The 11,816-nt window shown below is 46.1% G+C and overlaps 1 protein-coding gene across 3 annotated transcripts in view; it reads left to right on the forward strand.

Moving 5' to 3' along the window:
• Positions 1-11,816, forward strand: part of FAN1 (FANCD2 and FANCI associated nuclease 1) — a 39,557-nt gene that overhangs the window by 22,776 nt on the left and 4,965 nt on the right. For 2 of the 3 annotated variants that reach the window (XM_023507622.1, XM_003801017.3), the window contains exons 9-13: positions 2,386-2,550; positions 3,153-3,303; positions 4,658-4,761; positions 6,714-6,908; positions 7,563-7,691. In XM_023507622.1, coding sequence (XP_023363390.1) covers positions 2,386-2,550; positions 3,153-3,303; positions 4,658-4,761; positions 6,714-6,908; positions 7,563-7,691 — 744 coding nt within the window. Of the gene's footprint in view, positions 1-1,909; positions 2,234-2,385; positions 2,551-3,152; positions 3,304-4,657; positions 4,762-6,713; positions 6,909-7,562; positions 7,692-11,816 lie in introns of those variants that run through there. The other variant, XM_023507623.1, reaches the window with a different exon arrangement.

Raw genomic sequence — 11,816 nt, forward strand, 5'->3', positions numbered from 1 at the left:
TGCCTCTGCCTCCCAAGTAGCTGGGACCACAGGCGCCCGGCACAACGCCCGGCTATTTTTTTTTTTCGGTTGCAGCCGTCGTTGTTTAGCGGGTCCGGGCTGGGGATTCGAACCTGCCACCTTAGGTGTACATGGCTGGCGCCTTAGCCGGTTGAGCCACAGGCGCCAAGCTGACTCTTTGGACTTCTGTGAAGTATTTTGCACTGCTGTTGGGAGGCATATGGTCTGACTAACCCTGAGCTGGGCAACTGTTTTAGGCACTGATGCTCCCTGTGCCGGGACCTTGGGGACTTGGAAGTAGGAGGGTTCTATGGCACTGGGACCAGGCAGGGTGGGGCCTCAGAGGTGGTGCTGCTGAGCCCAGGGCAATGGTGGCTCTCTGTGTGGCTGTCTGCAGGTGTCCTCTCAGGTCAGTCCAGCTTGCCTTCGAGTTGAATGGAGGGGACTGTGCCTCTTTGAGCTTTTGTTTTTTCCTTCGGCAGAAGGAAAATCAGGGTGATGTACGGGTGGAAAAAATTGACCATGGAATATGGAAATATGACATCCTGTTTTTACTGCCTTCAACTGAAAAAGTGCCTTGTTACCTAAAGTGCCAGGGAAAAAGCCAGTGAAAGCTATTTTCTCTCCTGGAGTTAGGCGTGGTGCTTCCTTACTTCTCAGTGTTTATTGAGGCTGAAATAGCAGGAGAAAGCATCTGTTAGCTCAGAACCAAATTTAGAATGCGAACGCTTGTGTTTACGTTGCCTCTTTCAGTGAAGTAGAGGTTTAGAAGACCTTACAGATCTCCCCTCCTTCACTGTTCTGCTGAGAGCATTCATTTGTGTTCATTGGGGTGGACAAAGCACTGGGCTGATTTTTGAGGTTGATGCTCAGAAAATCCTAATTCCTTCTAATCTGTTCCCAGAGATCTTACCCCAGTCATGACCTTTAGTTTTCTTACTATTCTTTTCCTGCTTCACCTCAGTCTCCAGGGTAGGAATCTACCAGTTTCCTGCTTCTTCCTGCAAAGTACAGGCAGAGGCGGAGTGGTCAGGCTGCCACCTGGCTGCCATATTCTAAAAGTACCCCAGTGTCTCCATCTCCCTTCTTGATTTTTTCTGGCCACTTAACTCCTGACAGCCTGCGCCTTCACTGATTATCAGTTTTGTGGTTCTTTTTTTTCTTTTTTCCTATTGTGGTAAAATATGACTAGATAGAATTTGCCATTTTACTAACTTTTAGGTGCATAATTCAGTGGGATTAATTATCCTCACATGTTGTACAACCCTCAGCACCATCCGTTACTCTCAACAGAAACTCCATAACCATTAAGTAACTGTTCCTTGCTTCCCCCGGCCCCAGGCCCTGGTAGCCTCTAATCTACTTTCCATCTCCATGAACATACCTCTTCTGGAAGTGGAGTTGTGCAGTGCTGTCCATTTGGGTCGAGCTCAGTTTGCTCCCTATGGTGTTTGCAGGCTTCCCCTGCACGTCATTTTGGAGGCTGAATCATATTCTGTGGCAGTGGGTGCTGCATTTTGTGTATCTGGGCATCCAGAGACGGACGCTTGGTGCTTCTGCCTTTTGGCTGTTTTGCACTTGCTGCAGTGAACGTCTGTCATACTCACTGTTTCCAGTTCTTTGGGGACATACCCGGAGTGGGATCTCTGGGTCACATGGTGATTCCATGTTTAAGTTTTGAGGAACTGCTGCTTGTTCCTCCTGGTGTTTGCACCATTTTTACATTCCCACCAGCAGTGGACTAGGGTTCTGATTTCTCCACATCTTCACCACCATTTGTTACTTTCCATTTTTCTGATTGTAGACATCCCAGTAGGTGTGAAGTGGTATCTCTTTGTGGGTTTTTCAGTGTATTTATTTATGACTCTGAATAGCCTTAGGAAATACATTTAATTGTTCCAAACTGTAGGTTCCTGTCCCTATAAATGAAGAACCTGGACTGGCTCTGTGGCTTCTGACTGCACGAGAGATTTCCCTGGGAGTGCTGATGTGGCCACGTGCCTAGGCTCCTGCTCTGGACTGTGTCATGCTGTGGATGAGGGGCAGGACACGTTTTCTTCCAGAGCTGCCCAGGTGGTGGGTGTCCTGAGAGACGCTGAGCCAGGTCTTCCTCTGGAGTTCTTCCAGCTCAGGTGCAGGGTGGCCTCTGGGCTCCACTGTTCATGAGAGCTACGGGTTGGTTGTGCTCTAGCACACCTGGAGTGGAGATTACGGTTGCTCTGTGTATCAGAGTAAGATGAAGGAATAGCCTGTGTCTCTAGAAATGTTTGCTCATTTGTTAATTAACAAAACTGAATAATTTACAGTGGGCTTCCTGTCAGACTGAATGAACGGAAGCTGCTGTGGGGTCTTTCAGTCCTGACTTGTGACCGTGTTACTTGCTAGGCTATTAAGTGCATCCTGGATGGGCTGGCAGATCCAGAGGTGAGAACAGGACACCGGCTTTCACTGTATCAGAGAGCCGTGCGCCTGCGGGAGTCTCCGAGCTGTAAGAAGTATAAGCATCTTTTCCATCAGCTACCAGAAATAACTGTGAAAGATGTTAGACACGTGAGTAAATGTCCCGTGGGTGTGTGAGACTTAACACATTTACCTGGTTTTTCTGAATGGAAGCAGGCTAAGAACAGTTTTTAATGTGTACAGACAGTCCTCGAGTTACAAGCATCCGATTTATATAAGCTTGCACTTATGAACTAAGTTCAACTTAAGAACAAACCTACAGAACCTATCTCGTTTGTAACCCCAGGGTTGTGTTTATTTTCTTTTAGGCTTAAACAGTCTAATGTCTATTTTGGATGGCGATGTGGCCACTGCTCCCATTTTCACTCTGATGCCCTTCTCCCTGCTAAGATCAGGATGGCGTTTTGGGCACACCCTGGGTTGAGTGACAGAGCCCGTGGGTGGGAGCTAGCACCTGCTGGTCTTGCCTGCTAGTCAAGGGGGCTAGGGGCAGTCTGGTCGTCAAAGCTCTCCCAGGCTGGGCCAGCGAGCTGTCACACTCCTGCAGACCTCTGTGTGTGGCTCAGTTGCCACGTGTTCTGCTAAGTGCATGGCTGCAGGGGTAGGAGGTGATGCTCGGGACACATGGGCAGGCTCCAAGGACCTTGGCTGCCACAGGGCTAATAATGGATGTCCTTCTACTGCCGCCTCAGGTGACCATCACGGGCAGACTGTGTCCGCAGCGTGGGATGGGCAAGTCCGTGTTTGTGATGGAGGATGGGGCCGCCACCGCCCCTACCACAGTCCTATGCTCTGTGGAGGAGCTGGCCCTGGCCTATTACAGACGCAGCGGTTTTGACCAGGGTAACTGAGCAGCATCCCCTGCCCCACCCAGTCTTGCTGGGCCGGGCCCTCTTTTTAGCATGGCCAAGACAGGCTGTTGGGTGAGGGACCAGGACAGAAGGTGTGGAGCAGGAGGCCTAGAACAGATGTGGCAATGCCACACACTGCTCCCGACAACTCAGGCCATTGTCCCGAGTACACCTTCACATGGGGACATGTGAGTAAAAGCCTTCTGTACTGGGCTCCTGAGCAGACAGGTTAAGGCTGGCTGGTCTGTGATTTGGCGGCTCCTTCTCGCTGTGGCCTCGCCTGGATGGATGGGGGCCGTGCTTGTCAGTGTTGGACTGAGCAGAGGAGCTTTCTGCCCAGGTGGGCATGTTGGGGCAGGGATCAGGGGGCTGTTGCTTCCTGTGACCAAGGCAGTCACGTGGGGGAGGCACCTCCCTGGTCATGTGTGCTGTTGTGCAGACAAACAGCAACTTGGGGAGGGGCCGGATCAGCTGAGACTCTCTTGGGCACACAGTTCTGGGTGCCATGCCAAGGCCAATCTGTACATTCTGCACCAAACCCTGCCTCTGACTCTGTGTGACCTCGGTACCTGGTTCTCTCTTGAAGACGTCTCCCGTTCAGTAAAATGTGTGTGTGATGTGAGGTCTGAACTATTTAAGGCGAAGGTTTCTATGGAGCCTGTAGGACTGGAAACGCTGGGTCCCTTGTAGCCTGGTGTTCCTGGGTGAAGTGGATCCAGACAGCATGTGCCATGCCGAAGGGCACAGGGTGACCCTCCTCCGGCTGCCTCCCGGGAAGTCCCTTGAGGGAACCATGTCTAAAGGGCCAGCCCAGTGAGCACCTGCACTGGTTACCCAGCCCTGCTAAATCAGAACCTCCACAGCCTGAGGGGGGTATTCTGCCTTTTTCTAAGAAACACGTTTTCTAAGTTATTCACCAAAGTGTGAGCACTAGAGCTTTATGGCTTTTTTTTGGGGGGGGGGGAAGGTCAAGCAGGAAACAAAGTCATTGAGGAAGAGAAAGATAGGCTTACAGAGTAAGAAAGCTTACAAAGCAGGGTACCTTTGCTATAGAGAGTGAACCAGCCTCCTCTGCTCAGTCAAGTAGGTAAAGAGGGCTGCTTTGTGGCTTTCAAGTGTTCATTTGAATTTTTAAATGATTGCTAAGATTTTTGCCCTTAACTAGGATTTCTGTATGTAAAAAAACAGTGTAAAAAATGAGCTAGGAATGCATGAAGATAGCATTTACATTGAATCTAAAGTGTTTCTATTAGTTCCTTGAAATTGAGTGTACAGTAGGGTAGGTGGTATGTTTGAAAAAACAGATAAAACTGATTTTGCCTCTGTGTGAATGATTAATGTTTTAGGGATTCATGGAGAAGGGTCCACCTTCTGCACCCTGTATGGTCTCCTCCTATGGGATGTAATCTTCATGGATGGAATACCAGACGTCTTCAGAAACGCCTACCAGGTAATCTGGTAACCTTGTCCCACAAGGAAACAGTCCCCACACATCTGTGACTTGTCCCCACCTGCATGCTCCAGACCTTCAGCTTCATACCCCTGTCTCTTGGTTACGGTGTTTTTTTTTTTTTTTGAGACAGAGCCTCAAGCTATCCCCCTGGGTAGAGTGCCATGGCATCACAGCTCACAGCAATCTCCAACTCCTGGGCTTAAGCAAGTCTCCTGCCTAACCTCCCAAGTAGCTAGGACCACAGGCGCCCGCCACAATGCTTGGCTATTTTTTGGTTGCAGCTGTCGTTGTTTTTGGCGGGCCCAGGCTGGATTTGAACCCGCCACCTTAGGTGTATGTGGCTGGCGCCTTAGCCACTTGAGCCACAGGCGCTGAGCCTGTTACGGTTTTTTGACTCATCTATACGTTATGGTGTTAGTTCCACTGAAAGAATAACTTTGTTCATTCATTCATTCGTTTATTTATGAGACAGAGTCTTACTTTGTCACCCTTGGTAGAGTGCCCTGGCATCATATTCTACTAAGAGGATAACTAATTAATTAATTAATTATTTTGGAGCCAGAGTCTCACTATGTTGCCATGGCGTCACAGCTCACAGCAACCTCAAACTCTTGGGCTCAAGCGATCCTCTTGCCTCAGCCTCCCGAGTAGCTGGGACTATAGGTGCCCACCACAATGCCTGGCTATTTTATAGAGACGAGGTTTCCCTCTGGCTCAGGCTGGTGTGGAGCCTGTGAGCTGAGGCAATCCACCTGTCTCAGCCTCCCAGAGTGTTGGGATTGCAGGTGTGAGCCATCGCACTGGGCCAGAATAACTTTATTTAAAAAAATCTGAATAGGCTCGGCACCTGTGGCTCAAGTGGCTAAGGCGCCAGCCATATACACCTAAGGTGGCGGGTTCTAATTGAGCCTGGCCTGCCACACAACAATGATGGCTGCAACCAAAAAAAAAAAAAAAAATAGCCAGGCATTGTGGTGGGCACCTGTGGTCCCAGCTACTTGGGAGGCTGAGGCAGGAGACTGGCTTGAGCCCAAGAGTTGGAGGTTGCTGTGAGCTGTGATGCCAGAGCACTCTACCCAGGGGGACAGCTTGAGGCTCTGTCTCAAAAAAAAAAAAAAATCTGAATAATAAAACTTAAACGTTACATTTTATTTATTTATTATTTATTTATTTATTTTTTCGATACAGAGTCTCATTGGGTAGAATGCCTTCGTGTCCTGATAGCTCACAGCAACATCAAATTCCTGGGCTCAAGTGATCCTCTTGCTTCAGCCTCCTGAGTAGCTGGGACTATAGGCACTCACCACAACGTGCCTGGCTAGTTTTTATATTTTTTAGTGGAGATAGGGTCTTGCTCTTGCTCAGGCTAGTCTTGAACTTATGAGCTCAAGTGATCCACCTGCCTCAGCTTCCCAGAGTGCTGGGATTACAGGAGTGAGCCACTGCATCTGGCCTAGTGTATTGTGTTTTATACTTTAAGTCTACTTTACTTTCAACATTATATTTTAAAAAACTTTTAGTAGAAAGGACCTTCAGCATCATCCTTTTCTGAGCACTTACCATGGCCCAGGCATTGTGCCAGTGGCTCTTACATCATTGTCACACATGACCTGCTAAGCAGGCTACCAAAAAACCCAATCAACCAAGTAAACAAAAAACCCCCAAAACAATAATTAAAAAAAAAAAATTAGCTTACTAAAGTGGGAAATAAGAGAAAAAAGAAAGCCCTACTAATTTAAGCTCAAAGCTCTTTTTTGCAAATTATTACTCTAAAACACCATTGTAATACATTGCTTTTATATTGGATTGCATGTTTCAGATAGTTTTTACACATTTTTTGAGAGAAAGCATCTATCAGCCAATTGGGCAGTTTCAGATTTGATAGGTGCTAACCAGTCCCTGGTCAGTGCGCTCGGCCCACTTGAGACCCTGCTCTCCTTGCACCACAGGCCTTCCCACTGGACTTGTGCACGGACGGCTTCTTCACACGCAGGGCGCTGGCTCTTGAGGCCAGGCTGCAGCTGATTCGTGATGCTTCTGCAGAGAGCCTGCGAGCCTGGGTGGCAGCCACGTGGCAGGCCCAGAAGGGCAGGGCGGCTTCCCTTGTCAGCTGGGATCGCTTTGCTTCCCTTCAGCAAGCTCAGGTAATCACTCACCTGCACAGCACAGTCTGGTCAGAAAGTAGTAACAGTGGCTCCCCAGGGCTGGGCATCTGTACTTTGACAGTCGTGCACAGAGATGTGTATGTATGTGCACACATGCAGGTATGTATTTATATTTACATTTAAATATCAACATGTGTGTGTACATCCGTATGGTGTGTATATATTCAACCGTGATAATGCTCTGTGTCCCCCAGCCCAGCTGCCACTGTTAGTGATGGAAATATGCTAGGGAACTAACAAAGTTAGTTATGCCTTTGCCACCCCTGAGTTGACAGCTTCTTTTTACTTGTCCTGTGGCTGTGGCAGGGAGGACACTTTCTCTGTCACTATGACTGTTGGCCTCTGCGAGTCCTTGCTCACAGATTCGTGTGTGCTTTTGCTTATTTCCTCTTCCTTAGCGGCTCCCTATGTCTGTCCTGAGCAAAGTCTGGTAACTGAGCAAAGGAGAACTGATTTCCCCAGAGCTGGCCGGGGCGGACTTTAGCCAGTGGCTCTGTAGCCTGGGACCCAGCAGTGAATAGCATGTGGTATTGAGCTGCATACCGAGTCTGTTTCTGTCTCATGACCCCTGGGGCCTGTTCTGGGTGCCTGTCTTAGGGGAATTGGCTAACTGTTCACATGTTCTGTGTTCAGGATCTTGTCTCCTGCTTGGGGGGTCCTGTCCTCAGTGGCATATGCAGGCGCCTGGCTGCTGACTTTCGACACTGCCGAGGGGGTCTCCCTGACCTGGTGGTGTGGAGCTCCCAGAACCATCGCTTTAAGGTCAGTTGAGCCAGAATGGAAAGTTGTGTTTGCAATTTTATTAGTAACTGAATTAGAGGCCATCATCGAGGCCTTTCTTATGTGGGTTTTGGCAAGATTGAATTCCTTGAGCGCTTTTGGCCTAGGGCTTGTGTACCTCTCTCCCTGGGCAGCTCAGTGGGAGGCAGCCTGTTTCACCAGAGCCAGGGAGTAAGAGGAAGGTGGAAGTTATTGTTACTTATCACTGGATAGAGGAGTGATGTGCCATCACTTCTGCTATACCCTGTTGTTAGAGACAAGTCACCAGCCCAGGTGACACTCAAAGGGAGGAGGTCACGGGGTTGGACACCAGGAGCTGTTTTAGAAGCTCCCCAAGAGTGAATGCCTCCATAAACATCTGTGGGTCCTCACCCTGTTGCCTATCACGAGTGCTTTGTTTTTCTTAGTATCAGGTTTTAAAATTAAAAAGAAAATTATATATTCTGGGTATTTCAGATCTGGGAGTTATATTTTGTCACAATCTGTGTTTTTTTTTTTTTTTTTTTGAGACAGAGCCTCAAGCTGTTCCCCTGGGTAGAGTGCTATGGCTTCACTGCTCACAGTAACCTCCAACTCCTGGGCTCAAGCGAGTCTCCTGCCTCAGCCTCCCAAGTAGCTGGGACCACAGGCGCCCACCACAATGCCTGGCCATTTTTTGGTTGCAGCCGTCATTGTTGTTTGGCGAGCCCGGGCTGGGGATTCGAACCCGCCACCTTAGGCGTATGTGGCTGGCGCCTTAGCTGCTTGAGCCACAGGCGCCGAGCCACAATCTATGTTTTTTAATGACATTTACTTTAATTTTTTTATTTTTAAGTATTGTGAATACTCAGGGTCCATGTGACATTTTGATACAAACCTCGAATGTGTAGATTAATCAGTTCAGGGTAGTTGGGGTATCCATCACCTTAGGCATTTAACATTTCTTTATGTTATGAATATTCCAATTCTTCTCCCAGTTATTTTAAAGTCTACTCTAACATATTAGATAGAATAGACAATGCCTGGCAGCACAGCAGAGTGAATGGCATTGACTTTTAAATATCTCTAATGCCTATTCTTAAATTCATCCCCCTCCAGTATGTGACTCAACGTACTTACTGAGCATTCGTCCACTTGATATGCATTCAGCACTAACAGTGTACCAGGGACTGTTATTAGATTGTTAGCAAACAATATGTACAGAACATCATCTGTAACTTGAACTGATTACTGCAGCCAGATATGGTAGGGTGCAGTGTTAGGGAACGCCAGCTCTGTGCCAACTTGTCCCTTAATAACATCTTTTAAAAGGCAGAAACTCTAAATTTTGATAAAGTCCTACTAATTTGTTCTTTAATGGTTTAATGCTTTTGGTGTCAGAAATACTTGCCCAATTCACAGAGTTTCTCTTCTGTTTTCTCCTGAACATTTTATAGTTTTAGGTCCTACATTTAGTGCTAGTATCCATTCTGAGGTACTTTTTGTATGCGTTCATTTTTTGGTGTATGGACATCTGTTTGTTGAAAAGACTGTGCTGCCTCCAGGTGACTGCCTCTTCATCCATGCATGTGCGGGTCTCTTATGGACCGTCTTCAGTTCCACTGACCTGCTTTACTTGTTGACTGTGCCCCAGCTTGGCTAAGTCCTGTAGTCAGACAGTGCACGTCCAAGCAGTGCATGTCCTCCAGTTTTGTTCTTTTCAAAGCTATTTTGAATATTCCTTTTGTTTCTTTTTTCTATGTTGATTTTAGAATGCTGTCTTTTGCATTCTTATTTGAATTATAAAATCAGCTTCTCAATTTTTATTTTTTTGAGACAGAATCTCCCTATGTCACCCTTGGTAGAGTGCTGTGGTGTCACAATTCACAGCAACTTCAAACTCTTGAGCTCAGGAGATTCTCTTGCCTCAGCCTCCCAAGTAGCTGGGACTATAGGCACCCACCACAATGCCCAGCTATTTTGTGGTTGCAGCCATCATTGTTGTTTGGCAGGCCCAGGCTGGATTCGAACCGGCCAGCTCAGGTGTATGTGGTTGGCGCCTTAGCTGTTTGAGCCACAGGCGGTGAGCCCCGGCTATTTTTAGAGATGAGGTCTCACTCTGGCTCAGGCTGGACTTGAACCTGTGCTCAGGCAGTCCATCCACTTCGGCCTTCCAGAGTTTTAGGATTACAGGCATGACCCACCATGCCTGGCCTAACTTCTTAATTTTTAAGAAAAAAAGCTTGCTGGGATTTAAATGGGATTGCTTTGAGTCTGTAGAACAATCTAAGAATTGATATCCTAATGTCTTTTGATCAGTGAGTGTGGTATGTATGTATATATATAGATAGATATAGATATCTCCATTTACTTAGATTTTTCTTTAATTTCTTTTAGGAATGTTTAGGAATGTTTCTGATTTTTAGAATATAGAACTTGCAAAGTTTTTGTCAGACTGATTCCTAAGTATATCATATTTTTATGCTATTTAAATGGTATTGATGTTTTCTTTTTGAGACAGAGTCTCACTGTGTTGTCACCCTCAGTAGAGTGCTGTGGAGTCACAGCTTACAGCAACCTTAAGCTCTTGGGCTTAAGTGATTCTCTTGCCTCAGCCTCCCAAGTAGCTGGGATTACAGGCGCCCGCCATAACACCCGGCTGTTTTTCTGTTGGGTTATCTTTGTTGCTTTAGGAGGCCCGGGCTGGTTGAACCCGCCAGGCTGTTTATGTGGCCAGTGCCCTCCCTACCCACTGAGCTACAGGCACTGCCTTGATGTTTTCTTTAAATTTCAATTTCCAGCTGCTTGCTGCTACTATATAGAAATACAATGGATTCTTGCATATTGATCTTGTATTCTTCTTGGCACACTCACTTACTAGTTCTAGGAGCTTTTTTGTACATTTTGTTGTATTTTCCGCATTGACATTGATGATTAGATTGTCTGCTAATAAAGACGTACTTTCTCCCTTCCAGTCTTGAAGCCTTTCTTTTCTTTTTCTGGCCTGATTGCACTGGCTAGAACATCCTGCAAAATGTACGTTATAAATGGACTTGACATCCTTGCCTTGTTCCTGACCTGGGAAAGTACTTGGTCTTTCTTTGGTGTGGATCGTGTTACATGTAGCCATCTCACAGCTGCCTTTCACCAGATTAAGGAATCTTCCTTTATGTCCAAGGTTACTGAGAGATTTATTTTTTTAATCAGGCACTGACGTTGGATTTTGTCAATTTTTTTTTTTTTTTTTTAGAGATAGAGTCTCACTTTATTGCCCTCGGTAGAATGCTGTGGTGTCCCACAGCTCACAGCAACCTCCAACTCCTGGGCTTAGGCGATTCTCTCTGTTTTTATTCCTGATAATGTTGATTTGTGTCTTTTCTCTTTTTTTCTCTGGTCATTTTGGCTGGAGATTTACCAATATTACTGATTTTCTCAAAGAACCACCTTTTGGTTTCATTGATTTTTCTCTATTTGTTTCCTGTTTCATTGACTTGTGTTCTGTTCTTTGTTATTTCCTTTTCCCCTGCTTACTTTTGATTTAATTAGTTCTTTCTTCTTAGTTTTTCTTTTTCATTTTTTGAGATAGAGTCTTACTTTGCCACCCTCGGTCGAGTATTGTCGAGTCACAGCTTACAGCAACCTTAAACTCTTGGGCTTGAGCAATTCTTTTGCCTCAGCCTCCCGAGTAGATGGGACTATAGGCACACAATGCCTAACTATTTTTTTGTTGTAGTTGTCATTGTTGTTTTAGCTGGCCCGGCTGGGTTTGAACCGCCACCCTTGGTGTATGTGGCCAGCGCTGTAACCACTGAGGTATGGGCACCACCTCTTCTTAGTTTCTTAAGGTAAAACTGTGATCATTGCTTTGAGACCTTCTTTTCTAAGAGGCATTCAGTGCTATAAATTTCTAAGTGCTACTTTATTTGAATTTCACAAACTTAATATGTTGTTTCTATTTTTATTCATTTAAAGATATTTTGATTTGACTATTGATTTCTTCTTTGATCTTTGGCTTATTTAGAATTGAGTCATTTAGTTTTCAAATATTTAGATATTTTCCAGTTGTCTTTTTGCTATTGATTTGTAATTTAGTTCCATTTTAGTCAGTGGACATATTTTGTATGATTTAAATTGATTTTTTTTTTTTTT

The sequence above is a fragment of the Otolemur garnettii genome, unplaced genomic scaffold, assembly GCF_000181295.1.
Source record: "Otolemur garnettii isolate 467f Iridium unplaced genomic scaffold, OtoGar3 scaffold00194, whole genome shotgun sequence".
Classification (NCBI taxonomy): domain Eukaryota; kingdom Metazoa; phylum Chordata; class Mammalia; order Primates; family Galagidae; genus Otolemur; species Otolemur garnettii.